The sequence below is a fragment of the Rhipicephalus sanguineus genome, chromosome 3 (assembly GCF_013339695.2).
Source record: "Rhipicephalus sanguineus isolate Rsan-2018 chromosome 3, BIME_Rsan_1.4, whole genome shotgun sequence".
Lineage (NCBI taxonomy): Eukaryota > Metazoa > Arthropoda > Arachnida > Ixodida > Ixodidae > Rhipicephalus > Rhipicephalus sanguineus.
The window spans coordinates 146,272,634-146,294,446 of NC_051178.1; the positions used below are offsets into that span (position 1 = coordinate 146,272,634).

At 49.9% G+C, this 21,813-nt stretch overlaps 1 protein-coding gene across 1 annotated transcript in view; it reads left to right on the plus strand.

Moving 5' to 3' along the window:
- LOC119387400 (insulin gene enhancer protein ISL-1) overlaps nucleotides 1–21,813 on the plus strand; it is a 141,602-nt gene that overhangs the window by 109,043 nt on the left and 10,746 nt on the right. The window contains exon 5 of the mRNA XM_037654789.2: nucleotides 16,875–17,075. Within this exon, the coding sequence (XP_037510717.1) occupies nucleotides 16,875–17,075 (201 nt within the window). The remainder of the gene's footprint in view (nucleotides 1–16,874; nucleotides 17,076–21,813) is intronic.

Here is a 21,813-nt window from a genome sequence, read left to right on the forward strand (position 1 = left end):
TCCGACGTGCCTCTCGGCCGGTCACGTGACGAAACGCGTGAAGAGGCACACTTTATTATAAAAGCGTACACACGCACAGAATGCCAGTAGTGACTGCTAAACTATACGGCCTGCTATTTTCAAGATCTCCCTAAGAACTATACGTATACGATAGGAAGAATGATACCAAAATGGGGACATTGGAAGTTCGCGTGCTGGGACGGCGGTTCACTCAAAGGAAAGAGCCAGGAAGTGGTCACTTCACGCTGAAGCTGTCAGGGTCAGACGCACGAGCGCTTCTTTACGCGATCTAGATAGACAGCGCCGTCACGAGATAACGGCTCCATTGATGCTCAGTCGGCAAACAAGTGCGCGAGACCGCTAACGGTAGCCGAGCGTCTTGTGGGGATCTGCGACAGGAAGACGCTCTTCATGACACAGGTTACTCAAGGAAACCCTCGTGAGTTCGTCGCGGACGCGGGGTATATTTTGCATGTGTAGATACGGATGTAGGAAGACCTCGTGGAACACTCATGTGGCCCTTCAAAAATGGAGTGAGTTGCGGCGGTAACCGTGGCTTATTACTAGACTATACTTGAGCCGAATTCGCAAAGCTTTTAGCTCGTAAGTGCGATGTGGTGGCACTGGCCAGCTATAGCTTCGCTAATGATATGCGCACCATCACGATTGGCTGAAATTTTCTCTTACGAGCAATCGTATAGAGTAGGAGGTTTCTGTGGATACAGGCTGTCGGCTTTACAGTTATGCACGAATAACGCTTTACAGAGAAGTAGACGACATAACGACTTATACCCGTGTTACACAGACAGCCTAAACCTCGGTTAGTGTAACCGCGGTTACGCGTAACCGCGGTTCGCTTATGTTACACGGTATGCGAAACCGCGGTTATGCCGCTAACCGCGGTTGTGCCAAACCGAGCTTGGCGACCTCGGTTTGGCAGTTAACCGAGAAAATGGCAGCCTCAGGACGTGTGCACGCCGGCGAGCGGTCGTGAAAAACGAACGAATTGCACTGCGCGAACCACGGAAAGCCTGATGGCTTTGGGAAAACAATTTGCGTCATCTACGGAGCACCTCAAGGAATGCGAAAGTGGACGCGGCAATAACAGCCAAGTTGAACGCCGGACTGCCGGCACACGCAGAGCCATTCACGCCAAAACAAGTCCGCTTTAACCGAGGACGATTGTGCGCCGTGTAACATCGGCGAACCGTGGTTGGCGCTAACCGTGGTTCAACGCGGTTAACCGTGGTTGGTCGTAACTGCGGTTAACTTGCCTGTGTAACAAGGGTATTAGAAGCGGGTTTTGATTTACTTAGGAAATGTTAGCTGTCTTAATTAATACTCGTCCCTCCAGGCAACAAGCCCTTGTGCTCTTTACAGAGTTTCATTTGGAGTGCCGGAACGCTATAGCTTCCAACCAGAAAGCGACGAAGGCGTTGCTGAAGTTTCTCCGCTCAACCGACCTCGTTAAGCGAAACTGATAACGTAGCGCAAAATTTGACACAGGACAAGAGAGGGGGACGAAGACGAGCGCTTACTTCCAACAAGGTTTATTTCGAGGAGCGTACACATATATACTCTCGAAATGCGAAAAACAAACAAATCATTCAAGAAGCTCACAATTGCCATGCGCGAAAATCTTACATTCTCACGAAAGACAATTCTTTTTGACAAAGCCCGAGAGAGGGAGTGCTGATGCAGTTCAGCCCTAATCTACAAATCCTCTCTGCCTCGATAATTTCCCTTGTCGTTTTATTTCTGTTTTTTCCTACGATAATGGTGTCATGAAAAAGCGGTTTGCAGCCACACGTGCTGCAGTGCAATGCCAGGAAACCATCGCGACCATTCTTGACATTACAAGCATGTTCCCGGAGCCGGTCATTAATACAGCGGCCAGTTTGTCCTATGTACTTCTTGCCGCATGAAAGAGGTATCTGATAGATTGCATTTGCTGTGCATGTGACGAACGGGATTTTGTGCTTTTTTGAGCAACCTCGTTTTGCATTTGAAACATCCTTGGTGCACAAGTACGACAGCTTTTTCGGGGCAGAAAAAACCACCTTCACATTGGCCCGCTCCCCAACCTTTTTCAAGTTGTGGGAGACTCCATGTAGGTACGGGACTACAGCAAGCCTCTGAGGCCTTACTGGCTCAACATGTGGGAGCGCTTGTTCCGAGAGCTGAAGCTTCTTCACCAAACTTTCCGCAACTGAAACCTGTATGTGAGAAGGGTAACCGGCATTCGAAAGTCGCTCTGCTTGCTCTTTAAAACTGGCTGCCATTAGATGGGGGCAAGACTTTTCTAATGCATTGCGAAAGCACATGTTTACAATACCTCTTTTGACGAGTTTTTTGTGTGGGCGGAATGATACGGAAGCAGAGGTTTGTTGCTCCTGGGCTGGTACGCCCAACAGGTGTGGTCTTGGTGAAAAGTAAATGCTATGTCTAAAAATCTTAGAGTGTTGTTAGTTGGCAACTCGTAAGTTAACAAGAGGGGTTTAAACCGCTCCTTGATGAAATTTAGAATGTCTAGAGCACAGGACATGGGGTCACAGTCAAGAAGAATGAGGAAGTCGTCTTCTATCAGAATGCAATCTATCAGATACCTCTTTCATGCGGCAAGAAGTACATAGGACAAACTGGCCGCTGTATTAATGACCGGCTCCGGGAACATGCTTGTAATGTCAAGAATGGTCGCGATGGTTTCCTGGCATTGCACTGCAGCACGTGTGGCTGCAAACCGCTTTTTCATGACACCATTATCGTAGGAAAAAACAGAAATAAAACGACAAGGGAAATTATCGAGGCAGAGAGGATTTGTAGATTAGGGCTGAACTGCATCAGCACTCCCTCTCTCGGGCTTTGTCAAAAAGAATTGTCTTTCCTGAGAATGTAAGATTTTCGCGCATGGCAATTGTGAGCTTCTTGAATGATTTGTTTGTTTTTCGCATTTCGAGAGTATATATGTGTACGCTCCTCGAAATAAACCTTGTTGGAAGTAAGCGCTCGTCTTCGTCCCCCTCTCTTGTCCTGTGTCAAATTTTGCGCTACGTTATCAGTTATGCATTACCAACATGCCCAACTTCATACTCTCGTTAAGCGACTATGATGCTCCCGTGCTAGAGTGTGTGCGTTTCCCCCCTTTTTCTTCTTGCTCTTCTTTTTCTCTTCCTTACCTTTCTATCCCCCTTACCCCTTCCCCAGTTTAGGGTAGCAAACCGAAAAACTTCTGGTTAACCTCCCTGCCGTTCACTTAACCTTTCTCTCTCGCTCTCTCTCTCTCTCTCTCATTTGGCAAAATTGTATTGATAACACTGAACTCGTCATTGAAGATGAACTTTTGGTACAAAAACACTTTTCGTTATTGTTTTACTAGTATGGCTTTGAAATATCGTCAACCTGCCAGAAACATTAAACAGATGAATTAATATCATTTTTACATCAACCACCCCATAAACATAAACAGATGAATTTATATCATTTTTTAAAATCGTAACTGTTATTAGGCGCCATTTCTCTGTCCCCTCCTTCGTTCGATTAGCGTGGTGCCCTTAAGACAACTACGAATGATATCACCACTCAACTCGTTTACTATAATTTGTCTTGAAGATGGTTCCTCTGATTTGTCCTGAAGATGGTTCCTGGAGATGGTTCCGTCACCCTCTTTCGTTCTCCTTTTCTGAAGATACGTTTAGAAATTGTGAATATGTTGACTGCATAGATACTATACGCATTTTTAGAGATAAATGAAATCGAAAACTATATAAAAAATCAAAAGAAAACCCATAACAGATGGAAAGGGCGAAGGGTGGAGATATGACTGATGTTCTTTCCTTTCTTATTTTTCTTCCGGCAACGTATATACAAGTGCCGACGTCAACAGCTGCACGATGGCTCGGCACATCAAGAGCACGTCTTCAGAGCACTTCCGTCGACAATATTTTTTTTTCCGAAGAAGATCGCCACGCAGCCGTGTTTATCAACCTGAAACCACGCGCCGGTCGATAACGACGCCGGCCGACGTCAATATACGCGGTCACTGCGCGCCCCTTCCTTCAGTCTGAGGTCACCTTGGATAAGAGGCGCTCGTCAACATGATCTTGTACAATTTGATCGCTCTCTCTTTCGTATGCTCGGCATTGCATCTCACTAAGACTTAAGTGATGGCGCGCGCATGTTTTTGTTGTTGCGTGTTAAAGGGGCGGCACAACAACGACTACAACAACAAAAAACGACCATACAATGGCACACATGTGCGATTTTAATTCCTACGTGCGATATTAAGCATATGTGGTGCGACTATTGAGAAGGCGAGACCCGATCGAATGCTAATGCGAGATTTCTTTTTCAAAAATTCGTTCGCTTTCGATAACAATAAACGTTGGGTGTGTCATCGTGTCCCTTCAGCAGTGTCCCTTCCTTTCGCTTTTATTAGCGTTACCTTTTGTAAGCTTGTCAGCTGATCACGGAGAGACGATGTGATAGTGACCGAAATTGACGTGAAAGTGCGCTTCGCACAGTGTGTGCTTAGTCGATGTAGAGATGTCCCATGTCAAAATAGTTTTGAGAACGTTTGCGAATCGAAATCGTGTTGTACGAGTTATTGCGCCGTCGTTGGCCGTCACCCTCATAATGATGTCACTCACCATCCCTGTCGGCCTGCAGCTACCATAATTGTGGACGCCACCTACGGCTTTCCTTACACATATATGGTTGCGATGTTCCCACACAGGTGGACTTAATTGGCCTATATAGACTTTGCAAGCCCAATAGCTCCTCCTGTGCGTCTCTTTCCGTGTGGATATGAATCGATCAATCTAGTCGCCCAGTCTGTCGCACAAGTATCGGTAAAACGCGCAGCAATTACTCGACTACTTCTCGCGGTTCTTAATTATTTTTTGGAATTGGGGTTTTACGCCTCAAAACCATGATGTGATTATGAGGGACGCCGCAGTGAAGGGATGCGGTAATCTCGACCATCTGGGGTTCTTTAACATGCACTTAAATCTAAGCACATGGAAGTCTAGCATTTAGCTTCCATGGTAACGCAGGCGCCGCTACCGGGATTCGATCCCGCGACCTTTGGGTCAGCAGTCGAGTACCAGAACCACTAAACCACTGTCCTGTGAGCGGGATGTCCATAGTCGTTTATTTATTCTTCATCACCAACTTCGCTCCTACGTGTGCTCGCTCACAAGGCTTAAGTGCAGGGCAGAGAAGCGCACTTGCTGGACTAGACGGTCCGCGAGTTTGTGGACACTGTTTAGAACGCACGTTCACATTAATAATAATAATAATAATAATAATAATAATAATAATAATAATAATAATAATAATAATAATAATATCATCTGGGATTTTCCGTGCCAGAACCACGATATGATGGTGAGGTGCGCCATAGCGAAATATTGCAAACAGCACAATTATAAAAGAAAAAGATAAACGAAATAGCGACAGGGTGTAAGTGCTCGGCAGTAAGGTTATGAACGGTTATTGAAGGGCAACGACTACTTTGGTTTACTGCCACCACTCGGCTTTATCAATATACGTAGTTGCCCAAACATGCACATCGTATATGGAGACTTGGAACAATTATCTAAGCGCACTTTCTGAAACTCACCCTCGTGAAACCAAAACACGCTCGGGAAGTTCAGGTTTTACCGTAGGACGATCGGTACCTTTACAATACCATGACCACGCTTACAATGAGGCATTTCGCTAAGTTTTGCAAGGCTGTACTGTGGAGCTTATCAGGAAGCCTGTACGAGAATGTAACACACGGACGAATTCCAGCAATCTATAGCTCCACCTCTATAGATCTTCATTTCAATTTACTACGGTCTTATTTACCTCCGCTGTCAAATACTTATGCAGCCCATGACCAATCAGCTATTCGGTGTCAATGTGTCAATGTCCGTTCGTATATAGTGAACACGGTAATGTCCGTGTTCTGAATCATAATCAAGCTTTTCAATCGCCAGTAACATGCTAAATCCAGATTTCCGGAATGTGGGCCCCAAAAAGCCTCAGTAATATCTCTGTTACGTCCTGGCGCCGATCAACAAAAAGGGATGGGAAACAAGACTTCAACACGGAGAGACGTGGAGATGGGCATTCCGTGTAGAGATGAGGGAGAGTCAGTGAATCTCCACGTTAGCGTGTGCGCGTTGCAAGGTGGTCGCCACGTGTGGCCGTATATACCATGCGTCGCCGCGGTAATGCGCACGTGTTTTCCCTAGAGTCCGCGGGAAGGCCACAAACACGATTACGGGAGAGAGAGAGAGAGAGAGAGAGAAAGATCCCCAAAACACATCTTGCTAGCGATACCCATTGCGTTCCCAATGAGGGACTCGTGTCCTGGTCGTTGTGCCCGCGTGCATGAGCGCTGCACGCTCGTCCCCATCGGCCTCCCGCAGCAACGCATCTGTTGGAGGCTCCGTGCGGCGGCCGAGCACTCGTGTCGCTCCCCAATTCCCCGGTGCGTTTCGGTGCCAAATCGGCGGCGTATCAAGAACACCTCGCCCGTCACATCTCCCTCGGTTCATCCCGATGTGGAGCGCGCACCCTTAATCCGGAGAAATGAGCCGGATTGAGCGCGCGTGCGCCCCACTCAACCGCGGCGATGCATGATGGCGCGGCTTGAGAGCGCACGGTTCTCTGTTGTAGCGGTGGGTGATGGACGGCGGCGATAAGAACAGCGCCTCTTCCTCCTCGCTTCAGGGACGGCGACGACGCCTCGGGCTCTGCGGAGAAAAGGGAAAGGGGCAGCGATGCCCCGACAGATAAGCTCGGCTTGGGGCGTCTCCGCGCTTGTTGCGATGCGGCCGATAAGGAGATCCCCTGCTATGCCTACCATAGGAGGGGGGCTTGCGGTGGACCCCGGCTAACAGCGCCACCTGGCAGAAACCAGGCGCGAGGAAGCCCCCCCCCCCCCTCTATAGCCACGCTTTCTCTTCAACCGGCGTGCGGCCGGGCTTGTTGGGCGTGCGGCGGGCCTCCTCGTTTTCATGGGCGCCGTCTGCCGTGGTCGGGTCCCAACGGGTCCCCGGCGCTGCGACCGGGGCCAATTTGCGACCGTTTAGGCCTCCGCTCAGGCGCCAGGGCGATACGTAGGAACGTAGTATCCCCACTAGTCGACGGCGCGGCATCGCGACAAAAGAAGACCCGAGCGCGCGACGCAGTCTCGTTTTCTTCCTGGTCGCTCTGAGGCTTGTTGTTGAACTGTTACCTTCTGCGCCGCGCTGCTTTGTTGCTCTGGGCATCGTATCTTGCCACTCAACAAACAAGAAACGTTGCCACAACTGCCGCAAATTCCACGCGTTGACAACAAAAGCTTGCAACGACGTGGTCGCGGAAAAAAACAACATGAAAACAGGGCGGTAGGGGTGGGGTGGAAAAGAACAAAATGTAACATGGAAACTAAAGCCTGTCGTGGATCAACAGCGACAAGCCTCAAACCAACAAATACTTCGGAGTTTGCTTGAAGGCAACTAGTCCTTGTGTGGCCTGGCTGCTTGGCCAGCGCTTGCGGCCTGAATGTCCAGCGAGACTGAATGTCCAATAGTGGACATTCAGTCTCGTTGGACATTCCGTCTCGTTGGACATTCCCTCTCGGTTGGACATTCAGTCTCGTTGGACATTCCGTCTCGGTTGGACATTCCGTCCCGGTCACAAATTTCGCTTTTCCGTTTGGTAGTGTCCAGCGTTACGTCTAGACGTAACGATAGCAGCCGTTGCAGTTACGTCTGGACGTCCCAGTGACACGGGCACACCACGGACGCTGGCATGGACGGGCGCCTGCCCCGAAGGGGCAGGCGCGCGTGCTAAACAGCGCGTGGCTGCGACAGCGGCCAGTAGCGCGTGACGGAGACCCTGCCAACCGGCCATTGAGCGTTAGCTAAATGGCCGCACTCGCGAAGCGAGGGCGAAGCCACGATTAGTTTTCCGCGCCCGAAGGGTGCAGAGGGCCTTCACTGAGCAACAGAAAAATAATGTACTCTATCTATCTTAACCCAATGAAATAGTTGTCTGAGAAATATTAAACTAGGGCGCGTTTATCTCATCCAAATTGGACATTCCGTCCCGTTGGACATTCAGTCTCGTTGGACATTCTGTCTCGGTTGGACGTTCCGTCTCGGTTGGACATTCCGTCTCGGTTGGACATTCCATCTCGTTGGACATTCAGTCTCGCCGGTCACGTGACCCATTGGACATTCAGTCTCGTTGGACATTCCGTCTCGTTGGACATTCAGGCTCCGAATCCTTGGCCAGGCACAAAGCGGAGAATGTATGTCAGTAAATGGTGGGCACTGTAGAGGCGACGCTGACACTGTGCATCTTAGCACTATCGCATTGAAATGTCGCATTCATCAGTAATCATACTTCTGTAACGCTCAGATGCAACGATTAGCAAATGTTTACGTTGGAGCGAAGCGAATTATTTGAACGTACAGAAACTAAAACACAGTGCTCCATTGTTCGCCTTCGTTAACTCTCAACAACAGGGTGTTTTAGCAGTACCGGTAAAACCGTACCGTTTGCGCTATGGTATTGCCATTCCATGTTAAATGTACCGCGATTTGAAAACGGTTTAGCTGCGCGCGTGTTGCTCAGCGCGCATGGCAACATTGTGAGATGATGAGAGTGGCTAATACTGACCTTGCAGATTAACATAGCGACACGTGCCGACCACGATGGTACGCTAAACCGGCACGACTAAAAAACCTTAATAAATGTTTCGGCAACGCAACGCGAATACTTCTGTTATTCATGCAGGCATCTCGATGCGTAACACGGAGAAGCTTCGGTAATCGGTTTCACCTAAAGCTAGTTCGTTTTCTTACACTTTTCACAGTCACATGACGCTCTCGATGAACTGTTGTTGCAAAGGGTAGCTCATAAGAACTACAGATGTCATAATTACCTTTGCCTGTGTGTGTGTACATCGCGGAACCAGCTATCTAGGTAGCGCCAAGTGGTGCGCAGTAGCACATGTCCGTTCATAACCGTGTGGTGTGCGAGGCTATAGTTTTGCGCCTTATAAGAGGCAGCCTACACCTCTGGTTCCTTGACTGCCCCGAAGGATGGACGCTGCCACTCGCTTTGGCCGATAGCTGCTACCCCGGTTCCTGGACTTCGCTGCCCTAGCTGTCTCGCGTCCCATGGGGCACTGCTGCGCTGACCCTTCCGTATGAGCCGTCACGTAAATTATTTGTCTGTTGGTGCTCTGAGGCCTCCGTCGCTTTGGCCACGGTCTGGACGCAGGAAGCCGAATCCCACACCTTATGGTCTCAGCCAACTGATGGGTCCTCTCCCAGCCAATATCAAACAAAGGCCGCATAGCTTGCTTCTTGACAAATTGTCGCACGGTGCATCTTTCTAGTGACTTCAGACTATACGGATCTCACTGTGGCACTTCCACGCCCACCTTCTGAGCAAGCCGAGGCTATTGCGAGAGTGCAGGCTCGAGGCGGAGTCGGTCGATGGACGCAGATGGTGGCCGGCGCAGCGATCGATGAGGCGGCTCCCCGACGCCAACAGCGCTAGCGCGCATCACAGGTGAAGGTCGACCCCAGTGCGCGCGCGGTTGCGTCGCCTGGCTCGCGACGGGGGCGTGGGGCGCGCTCCCTTCCTGCCACTCCGCCCGCCTCTTTTGTTTTTTTCACTTAGCAGCGACTGATGGACCGCGGAGACCCGTGGACCCTCTTTGCCGTCTTTCACGTTCCGCTTTGTTCGTAGCGATGAGACGGTTAGGCACTGTGCTTAGAATCTGTCCGTTAGAGATGTGTGAGGTGATCCAAGCGCGAAGCGCACTGTTATAGATGTGGAGCATTAAATTCCGAGCTGGAACATAACGAAAATATCTCAAGTGATGTGAAGTGGGACATACGAATCCAATAAAACTGCAATGAAGGCGAGATAAGCACTATACAACATTAAAGAATTCTGAAAAAAAAAAGTATTGGTTTCATGAATAGAACCATATCTACTCGCGCATTACCAGCACTAGCTAATGAAGGGCTAATGCCTGGAGGATAGCAAAAGAGAGAGAGAGATCGGGAGCTCGCCGAAGCCGCAGGTCCTGCAATATAGCAGCACCACAGCTACTTGACGTCATGGCTTACACGGAGGAGCTACACAAAACATGTTAACATCGCTAAGTGACGTAATGAACAAATAACTAGAGTTCATGAAGCAGGCAACTTAAACGCAGACCAGCGAGAAGACTTTAAACAAAGAACAGTATTGTCACGTGCACACAATGTGATTGCTGTGGGGGAAGGGGGAGGACGATAAGAAAGATTAGAATTATTGAAGTTAGTGCCCAGCTTTTTAGAAGTTGCGATGATCGAATCCTAACTTTCTGTAACAAATTAAGTAATCCGGGCAACTTGTTTTGCAACATGCGTCGGTCATATGTCTTCCGTACGTTTTCGCTTGCGCACGTGATTGTTTCATCTAAAGAACGCAGTATACATTCAGTTATGCTGATGGGGGTTTGAGCAAGGAGGATCACTGCGATTCCTGTTCATTGAGGAATGTTCCCAGTGCTCAGTTCAGGCATTCAGGCATTCATGCACGTATCATTCAGCGTCTACATATAGAAAACCCAAGCTTGACAGTGCCATTATATCGTTTTATTATCAATAGGTGGACAGAAGGAACGTAATGCGTAAAGAACTTGAACTTATAGTACGCTACCGAAGAAAAAAGAAAGAAGAAATGGAGTACACCAGAGGAAAACACACCACACATATGTATGTAAAGATGTCGCTAATCGATCACGAATTAGCTCGTTTGTTCGATGTAACAGGGCCGCAAAGCAGTAATGGTGGTCTGTACCGAGATTCGAGTTTCACACGGCCCGCATTACGCACCGCGGTCCCACGGCCGCAGTGCGCAGCAACGACACGCCCCAGAATTCGACGCAGTCACGCACGAAAGGCTGTGAGCATTTCGCCGAACTCGTGGGCGGCAGCCGTTCCCACAGGGCCAGTGTTTATCCACGATAGAGTTTTCATTCTTCGTCGCTGGTCCATATAGCACATACATCGCCGAGGTCGCGCCGCTTGCAAGTACAACGTTCACGACGTGTATGCAGCGGCGAGCGCCCCGCCACAACACGTTTGCGAGTCACCGCTGGCACGATTACAGCGCTACAGATGTTCGATTGCACGCGTGCGCGAATGTGAGTGCGGCGACTCGAGTGGAGTCTGAGTCGAAAAGACTTTGCTATTGGAGTAGAAAGAAACTTAACTGTTTCAGTCGAAAAAACTTCATTGTGTAGGGAGGTATAGGTTGTCTACAGTGTTTTTCTCCATCCTTGTCTGCTTCGCGCCTAAGTTCTTTGTGTAAGCATGTATGACCAACTAGCTCAAACCAGAGCTTGGGAAACATAGAAATATAAGAGTCAAAGTTAGTTGCCCGACATTCGAGTTGAAAGAAAAGAAGCATGAAGCGGCAAAACCAGCAACGGAGACTCTCACTGACACGACCACTCGCAACGCCCGATTGGCAGTGAGACGCGCATGCGCCAGTTCGCACCCGTCTTTGTTTCAAAACGAATTAGTGGATTGAAAAATGACGATTGCAGTGATAATGCTTTCTCGGCCTCAAATAATGATGTCTGCAATGATTTTTGCTTGTATGTTTGCTTGCTTATACACTCGTTTTTTATTTTAATTCTACAAGTAATCATGTGTTCGCCCTACATCAGCACCGTGCGGAAAGAATCCATCACCGCTCACCATCTCTCTACCCTTCCCGGGGAATGGAGGCGAAAATGCTAGAGGCCTGTGTATTTAAATTTAGGGGCACGTTAAAGAACCCCACGTGGTCAAAATTTCCGGAGCCCTCCACTACGGCGTCTCTCATAATGATATCGTGGTTTTGGGACGTTAAACCCCAACAATTGTTATATTCGATAGCGGTGTAGCTGCACTTCGAACCTGAATATGAAAAGCTTCATATTTACTTTCGATCGTACATTATGTGCGGAACGGTCGCTGCAGCGTTTCCGTCGCGAACGAAAAAAAAACAGCAACCGATCACAGAAACCAATTCGGGGGCCCGTTCCACTCGGACGTGTGGGGAAAAGAAAAAAAGGGAATCGAGGAAACAATGGAGCGTCATTAGGCTATCGGCACGTGGCGCTCGTGCTCGCCGCACTCTACGCGCGTGTGCACGGTCGCTGGTGGGAAGGCCGCGAGTGAGCAACAACGCCGTCGATCCCGCTCTTTCCTCTCTGGCTTCATGAGCAGCGCTTGCAACGCAACGAACGCCCCGTGTGCGCCGACGTGCGCTCGAGGCGCGTGCGTCGTCCCGCCCTCGAGCGTCGGGCGTGCACCCCCGCTCGAACGAGACTTCTCGATCGGTTCGCGTAGTAGCACGCTGCGGGGACGCCACGGGACCCCCCGTCTGGAGAGACACGCGCCCTGTCTAGACGCATACAATCGGTGAGCGCGGGTCCGCACACACAAGGGCGAAGTCGTCGTTCATGGAGAGACACGGTATGTCGGTCTGGGAGAGGAGGTAATTTCGCGGCACGTAGTACAATTTTGAACGCGTCCTTCGCCGGGCGGCGCTGGTTGCGACCTCAAAAGTGTCGCGACACCCGCCGTGTCGTGAACGGTTCGCACAGCGGGAAGTTCATTAGCGCACTCTGTGTGCGTCTCCTTTCAGCACCCGGCGCTCTCAAACTACAAGGAACGGCCATTCACGAGTTGCAGCATCACAGATCGCACGAGAACGAGTCGATGGCTCCTTCTGTGCCTTTGTCTGTGGTGCACGTACAGTACGTGCGAAGCGTCCGGTGCATTCTACAAAATCGCGTGAAGCGTTGTCTGTACATGGCGAGAAGAGCTGTAATCGAGAGACGGGCTCAAGAAAGAACTCCCGTATCACTGAAAGCTTAAAATCTCAACGTGAACGTCATTGGAATGTACGTAGTGGTGTATACAGCTGGTCAGAAGTATTCAATAATTGTGTTTCTTAGCCTACCGACTGAGCACTCGTACATCTGCAAGTACTGTGATGTCCCGGACACTCTGTGCCATATGCTATGGGGATGCATACAAAACCCTAGCACCGCTACACTGACTGAAGAGCAGTGGGATGCCAAGTTATCGGACCGAGACCTGAAGAATCAGCGAAGCCTGGTTCAACGGGCACGAGAGATGGCGAAGGCCCGCGGCTACCTGGAATGAGGAGGCCGCCCACCTTGGGCGCACAGCGCGCTTGCTCCAAATAAACGTTTATTCTCTCTTAGCCTTCTCTCCAAAAGGTTGCTTAACTAATGACTCTGGTGAATCATTAAACGCTGTAGTGCGTCTATTGAACTTCTAGACAAGTGAATAAAAATAAAGAGAAGCTTGCGCTAATGTACACCCGGCGCGAAACCCTAGCAGTTGATCCTGATTAATAATTACGAATACCCTGACACTCTGACGAAACTTGAACTCTGATGCTCCTCGACACGCTGTCACCTGGCATAGAATGATGATATTCGGACCAGGCCCGTAGCCAGGAATTTTTCTCCGGGGGGGGGGCACTTGCTGAAAACCTTGACTATGAGAAAAACGCGTATTTTTATTATTTATTTTCGATAAAACACCATGTGCCATCAAAATTTCGGCACCCCTCCCCCCCTGGCTACGGGCATGATTCGGACATATATGATGCTCCTGTATCGCCGCTCCGAATCACGAGGTCTGAGCGGTTCGCACGAGGAAACCTCGCGGTAATCGCTTACTCCGAAGCCTTCCTGAGGCTCGCTCCACCGCAGTGTGCCTCAGCACCTGCATACGCATTACGTACGCACATAGCGAAGGCACCTACGTATACGGCGGCTGTTCCACTCAACTCGCGTCGTCATCGATGAAGCGCGGCGCCCGCATTAAGTGCTGCGTTCGAGTACTGCCGACAGGAGGACAAGAGCACGCAGCTAGAGCTCCGGGTTACAACGCCGGGCAGGCCGCTGCGTAGTACATTCGGGCACAAGTACACGCTGCCCGCCTTGCCGGTCCTCCCGCTCCATGGCATGCGTTCCCCGTCTAGATAAGAATACAGGTCACAGGAAAGGAAAGATAACGAAACCAAAACATCTAACGAAAAAAAAAAAAAAAAGCAGCTGCCAGTCTCGTGCGTAAAACATGAGCCCTGGCACTCCAGCGCAGACGGTGTTTCCGGCACCGCACGGGCCTTGTCCGGGAGGACAGGAACCTCTCCAGCGCGGAGCAATAGTTCGTATACGTACGGGGCCGCAGCTCCATGCGCTCGCTCGCGAACGCCTGTATGTGTATGTTCGTGCTATACGAGCGAGATGGGTGTAAGTACAAGGCGGACACAGGCCCGCGGCTGGCGCTCCCCACGCGGGCTTATCGCGCGATGGCTGCGGTGGAACAGGCGCGGGAAGCGACGCCGTGCACTCACTCGCTTCTCCAGAGCCCGAGAGGCGCGTACGATGTGCATGCATGCGCCGTTATAGGCAAGATCGATGGCGTCACGTCGCGGATGGGGCGGCTGTCCTCTTGTCTGGCTGCCTTGTAGATTCACGGGCCGAGGAAGGGCAAGAAAGTGAGGCTACCGCGCAGGTTCTGCACTATACGCCTCTCGTCTTGACGGGGACCCGTGACGAAATTTCGAAAATGTTCGTTGTTTTTTAACAGCACTTTTTGTCTACCTCGTGTTGTCGGAAATAGGAAAAGGAGCGAAAGCGAAATTAGGCGTGGAGCACTTTACCGTGTCCGTTCAGTTCTATTTATCCAGTGACTGCAGCATGCAATGGTTTGACGCCTTGTATAGCACAGCGCTGGATTTCCCGAAAAATAATGAAGATTTCTTTTGTTTTGCAAGAAATAAATAGCGTTTTCTCATATTTGTAAGTAAAAATCAGCTTTGCGGTATTTACAGGAAAATAAAGAACGAAACATGGAAATTATCCAAGGCTCAGCCAAGTTGGTTACCACAAACTGGGGTAAAATATAAAAAAAACAATAAAGAGGGAAGAGTTCAGAAGATCGCATAGACGTGGACCGAAAGAGATGTTGGATCAGTGAACATTCGGGTCTTTATGTTTTTTCTATTTCTCTAAATTCGGCGTTTATCTTCAGGTTAACCTGTTCGCCTTTCTCATCTCAGTTATCTATCTCTCTCTCACCCATTCTCTCTCCAATTTCTCGCGACTCTCGTAGTGTGGAGTGACTTGCCAGAACACGTTTCGACAGACTTTCACCTCTTTCTTTCGAGTGGTTTCGCATATCGTGTTCCAACTACCTAACCCGTACGTTTGAGTAATTTGAGTTTCACTATAAAGAACTGCGCACTTCGGGTGCGCTGTGGCACTTCGACCAGAGTTAAAAATTTTACACAACGTCCAAATGCTTCGCATGAATTGCACAACAGCATAATTTGAGTTGCTAATCATTATAAAAGGTGGCCCGTGCCTCGTCGTCTCTCTTTTATTCATCATGTTGCGCGACGTTGTGCGACGCTTATATTTGCAGGAGCTTGTAGCCTTGGTCTGTGCCTCTAAGCAAAGTATATCTATTTTTTTAATCCGTTAAAGCGTTCACGTGTCAGTGCGACTTCCGGCTCTACGAGACGCCCGCGTAGACGACGTTTTCGCCGCAAATGTGAAGGCCACTTTCTGCACGGCCGTGACTGTACCAAAATATTGCAACGTGTCCACTATCGTTATAAACGACGAAGACCTTGATCCTTACTCTGAGAAGCATCAGAGAGCCAGCAGCGCCACAGAAGTTCTGCCACATACCCTGCACATATCTCCCAGCCATCCGAGGAGTGCCCTCCTCCTCCTCCTTACGGGGAATGCACGCATGGTCAAACTATTAACGCGATAGCGTTAAAGAGCTCGTATCGCAGAAATTGCGCTGTCGGCGTCGGGGCCGTTGGTTGTGAGCGAAAAATCATCATCATGTCCGTGACCGAAAAATCGAAAAAGCTGCAAATAAAATAAATAATAAAAATGTTGGGTCCGAGTGAGAATCGAACCCAGGCCGTCTGCGTGGCAAGCAGGTGTTCTACCACACAGCCACGCCTCTGCTTGGAGCTGCACTGAAAGTAACTTTCATGCTTCCCAAAAATACGCGTCCTGTATACAGGTGTCACAGTACGAGATGTAATATCGCAGTAGTATTGCGTGGTACAAGTGTACATTGCCATAGGGCGTCACACCATGTCAATATCATAACGACTTCGTGGTTTAAAGACAGCCACCCATTACAAAAGGCGCACACATTAGTGCGCGTATTCCCTTAAGACCACGTAGTGGGTGCATCGCATCTTCGAAGAAGTTTCTCGCGCATAATTGCTCCTTGTTTAAAGCATGCTACCCATTACATAAGGCACACGCCTTAGTGGGCGCATTCTGTTAAACCCTCGTAGTGTTCGAACTGCGCAGTAGGAGCACAATATCGCTATCGCGTTCAGCTCTTAAAGGCGAAGCTTAAGCGTCCCCCAATTTTTTAATGGGCTGGAAGGTGTCGATGTGTCATCCAAGCAGCAGTGGTCTATTCTCGCTTCAAGCCTTTGTCGAAGGCTTGTAAAGGTTCGGCAACGGTGGTCCGTTCGACTTCATGCAGTGCTCGGCTGCGGACCTGAAAGATGCGGGTTCGATCCCGTTCGCGGAGGTCGCACTTCAATGGAGGCGAAATGCTAGAGGCCCGCGTACCGTGCGATGTCAGTCCACGTTAAAGAACGCCATGTGGTCGAAATTATTCTGAGCCCTCTACTATACGGCACCTCTCATAGCCTGAGCCGCTTTGAGGCGTTAAACCTCACAAACAGACCATTGAACTGCATGTTGGACTGCCTGCACACGCGGCTGATTCGCATCTTCTCCTCTTATATCGCAGGATGGGCGTCCGCTCAGCCTGGGCAGCCTGCGCGGCGTGCCCATGGTTGCCAGCAGCCCCGTGCGGCACGAGGGCAGCGACAGTCCGCAGCCACTCGAGGTACACGCCTACCAGCCGCCCTGGAAGGCCCTGGCCGAGTACGCCATGCACCCAAACGAGGTGGATCCCACGACGCCGCACTTCCAGCATCTCGTCAACCAGGCACGTATACCTTCTCTGCGCCGACTCCGCCTTCACCAGATTTCATTTCTCTTCCCGCACTCTTTGAAAGTATTGTGTTCGTCCGTGGATACCTGTCGTATGTTGAGTCACGTTTGCTTTATACTATAGTGCATGTCTTCAGTCGTTCCAGTAGCGTCATTGGAAGTTATAGCCTGGGGCTATTCGCCGCGAGATCGGGCTATAGGTGGCAGCACCGTCGCCGCGTTTGTGTGCATGGATAGGCCGTCGGCGGTGCGTATACAAATGTACGCAGCGGCGCTTCGCCGTATGTGGTTTAGTCGATTGTTGGCGAGTAAAGCGCATTGACTGCAGCCTAATATGGTGATGTATGTGCCCTCCATTGCCACGTCAATGCACGCAACCGTCCTAACGTACCTATTAATTGTGAGAGAAGTGCAATCTGCCAATCAATGGGGTACTGCCCTTCAGTCACATTTGTGTTTTGCCCTGCGCTCGATTTTGCTTTATTTGCACGTGTTTAAATTGTGTTTTGCCTATACCACAATATAAACAGTGTTGCGCGACTGAGCCATTGAAGTATTTACTTCTTGCTCTAGCGGCTACGAAGAATAAGAACCTGTATTTCTGCGTAATTAGATGAAGTAGAACTTTGTGCACTCTGCTTTTCTGTTTGCACGAATACGCGTATTGCTGTAGAAATGCCTGGCTTCAGATCTTTTTTACCGCTTACCATCCTCTGCAAACGCTGGTTCATGCTTTGCGGTATCACAAGGATTTACAAATCGCCAACACATCACGAGATGGTGTCGCTAAAATTCTGCATTCACACCTCGACATTTCGTACTTTTTTTCGTTTAGGACGACGCCGAATGAACTATGTGACGTGCTTGAACGAGAAAGCGGTACACACATTGAAATGATTTTGGCGAATGGACGGTACGATGGTTAGACCTAGCGCCATACCGACACGGGCGTGTACTCACTTATTAGTGTGCATACAAGTCTCGTAAGGCGAAATGCTTATGTATATCGTGTAGGCATACGTATAAGCATTTGATACTGTGCTAGCACAACGGAGTAAGCTGTAGTCTGAGGACGCGCATAACGTACGCACGCATGCGAACATGGTGTGGCTAGGGGACGTCGCAAGGAGCCATCCACACCACGCGGTTTCGTCCGCTCGCCGCTAGGTGCCGACTCTGCTCCATCTCGCCGCCAATAGGGGCCCCAGAAAGATTGAGCTTCGGACCTTCTTCATTATGCAAGGCTTCGACGAAGTATATGCGCAAAAGACGACCAGATCCTCACGTAAAACGACTGTCGCGCGAACCTTGGCGCACAAGGCATTCGTTAACCATATATAACTGCAGCTATATACATTCAAGGCGCTATGCTGTGACCAAGAAAATTAGTGGAGGCCGACGGTATGACAATTCGGAGTCTGTTCACACACCTACCCTAGAAACCTGCGGCGGGTAATAAGCGAAATAGTGGCAGTATTGTCGCAGGGTTATAGTGTGCTATAGCTATCACCGTCACAGCTGACAGCTCAAACATTGCTCGAAAAAGAAACAAACAAACAAACAAACAAACAACAAACAAACAAACAAACAAAGTTATAACGCAGAAGTATTTTTAGAGCGCAGCTCTTAAGTGCCCGTTCCTGCGTTGAGCAGCGTCGCCGCCGCGGTTGCCGTCGGTGGCGTAACCGACAGACATGAAAAATTAACCGATAGACACGAAAAATTAAAGTGAGACAAGAATACCCAGGATCGAATGGGGTTTGAACACGGGCTCTCTGCGTGACAGTCGAGTACTCTACCACAGAGCCATGGTGGTGCTTCAAACTCTTCTGCAAAAAGACCCTGTATACAGGCGTCATGTCGGGCAAGAAATCGCGTTAATCTATGTAATGTAGCGTGGCAGAAGAGTAAAATAGCAACCAGCCATCACACAATGCTTATTGCGCAACGAGTGCTTCCCACCCGCTGTGAAATTCTCAGCCATATTTCTTCATCGGCATCAGGCACACGCAGCATCAACAAAGTGCACATAATACCTCACAGATGTGTAGCGGTATACCTCGCTCATCCGCAGAAAGGCGAATAATGGCGTAGTGGGTGCTGTCCTATTTCACAAAAAATATTATTTATGGCGTAGTCGATACCTTGCGGAGAGCCAAAACGTCAAACACAGTTGGCCTTGCCTCAACACGAAGCAGCGCTCCGAATTCGCATTAGGCAGTATCGTAATCATCGGTAAATTTTTTTTTTTGGTTGGATGTCCTCAGATTACTGTGATAAAGGTAAAAGAAGAGTGTAGCCTGTAGCGCAGATTTTAGCTGTTCGTTCCCTTTATATAACTTATCAAGTTCGAACATACGTCGAAGTGCTCAAAGGATTTTCACCGCGCTCGTAGTTTCTAATCGTTCACCTGACTTCTCCGTTCATTTTATCAACTCCCAGGCCAAACAGCCCTACTTTCTCCTTCTCCTCATCTGCTTTAGGCGGCAGAAGCCGAGCTATATCGAAGCCGTACTTGTAGAAGTAAGACCGCGTGAAAACGTTCCCCGAGCGACCGCATACTTTCTCTTGAGATAAAATAATTTGGAAAGCAAATTATGAAGAACTCGGTATACTTTCACTGTTACACTCGTAGCAGTAAGGCCTAAAGTCCCTCCCCGGCGTTTCCGCCGACCAGACGAAGGCACGGCTATCAAGGGACCTTATTTGTAGAGCCAAGACGTCGCGAAGCGCGCGATGAAATACAGGCGCTTATACATTTCAACCCGTCAGTGGCAGCAGTACAATAAAGCCCGCCCGCCCGCCCGCGAAAAGCCATGAAGGGTCTTGACGAATGTCAACGAGAAGGCCTGGGCGAGCAATTCAGCAATCAGCACAAAGCCAACGCTACAGCTGTGTACATCCAACAGGGCAAGAAAGACCGATCTACAGGCTCCTCTCGAATCAATCAAGTCACCAGGAAACGGCCGGAACCTCGCCTTTCCTTCCCCGGCTCTTCAGCGTCGATGACGACACAAAGGCTGCGCACGGACGAGGAACACGGTCCGTTGGCGCCCACCAAAGGCTGCAAGAGAAGCAGCGATGCAGCGCGAACGGGGCTGCCAGCAGAGCTGCCTGTGTGATGTATATATACAATACGCAACGCCCAGCTTGCCTCGAGTATATATACGCTGATCGCTTCCATTCGGCAGCCCATCGACGGTGTCGGAGCGCGTGACTCGCTCCATTAGCGCTCGCTGGCTCGAAAGGACTGCGTATAGTTGAAAGGGTTGTACAGTCGTTCGTGCGCTCCGCTACTGTACGTAGCTGCCGTGTACTGTCGATCATAGGCACTGTGGACCGCACAGATTTAAACGACCATGTATGGCTTTAATCGGCATCATGCGAGCGGTGTTTTATTAGCGGCTAGCTCTAAACGTGTCGCATTCGCTGCGAACAGTGATATTGATGGAGAGTCGAGAAACACCGGCTACGGCCGTGTTCGAGCGACACGCCGCGCCGGTGTTTCTGCGCCATGCTGTCGTTTCGCCATTCGCATTGGCTAAGTGGTAACGCGACGGAGCCACATAACTTCTGCGGTGTTTGCACGTCACCAACGAGAGTGCGTCTCGCGACATGCGTGGCCCTTGAATGCTATACAGCGGCTGTTTTGTTGTTTGGCAGCAGCAGATATTGATTGCTACCGTAACGACACATAATCGCGCTGCACTAGCCGTACGTGACTCAAAGTGAGAAAGTGCATGCAACTTGCTCGCGACGTCACGCACTATACGCATATACAGTGTGGGTGTCATGCAATGAACGAGTATAGTATTACTCCACTATTATTTCTCTCTCCATACTGCATGCTCGCTTAGATATACACCGGATTCTTTAAACTATCCGTACGTTGCCCGCATTATACGAACAAAAGGGCACTGACGAGAACAATAAAAAATAAAAAAAGCAGGACATAAAGGACAGCGACTGCCCTGTACACAGTGTTATTTCTCCTCGTATTTTGGTGCTGCATATTAGGCTTTTTGAATTATGCGCTGTACATTCAGGGCTGTCGCAAACGTATACACGTAATCGTCTTTTCTATGCTCAAGGTGACAAGTGGCACTGCCTGCCGCTGAGTTGACAAAAGTGCTGAATGATAGGGTTACAGCAGACGCAGAAAGTATGGGAAAAGCGCGTCACGCGAAGAGAAAAAGAAAGCACCTACAATTGATAAATTATGGTTCAGCGCAAACGTCAAGAAAAGGCATCATTCACTGCGAAATGCGGACTTCCACGCGGCCTTTCAGAGCGCGGAAAGAGACATATAGAACTTCGTTCGGGACGCGGTCGGGAGATGCGTCTGCAGAGTTTGAAGAGAGACACTGGCTGCTCTGGGCATGGACACGTCGACCGTGCGTGCAGCGTACAGCCTTGCGCTGTCTGCACGGAAGGATGGCGGAGAACAAATGTCACGCTCGAGCGGGCACACAGGCGCACTATGGTTAGGGAGGGGCTGCGACTGGAACGGGAAACCCGAAACCGGAACCGGAAGCGCTTCCGGCGCGGCTTGACCGGAACCAGTGCCTGCACTCCCCTGCGGGGCCACGGTGCTGAAAGGGGTCCCGAAACGGACAAGGAGAGCTGGGCTGTGCGTGTTCCTCGTCGTTGTTCCCGTCTCGTTCGCTCGGGAAGCTTCCCAGAGAGCGCCAGAGCCACGGGACGTGCAGTCGTGCTCATCAATGGGACTTTGT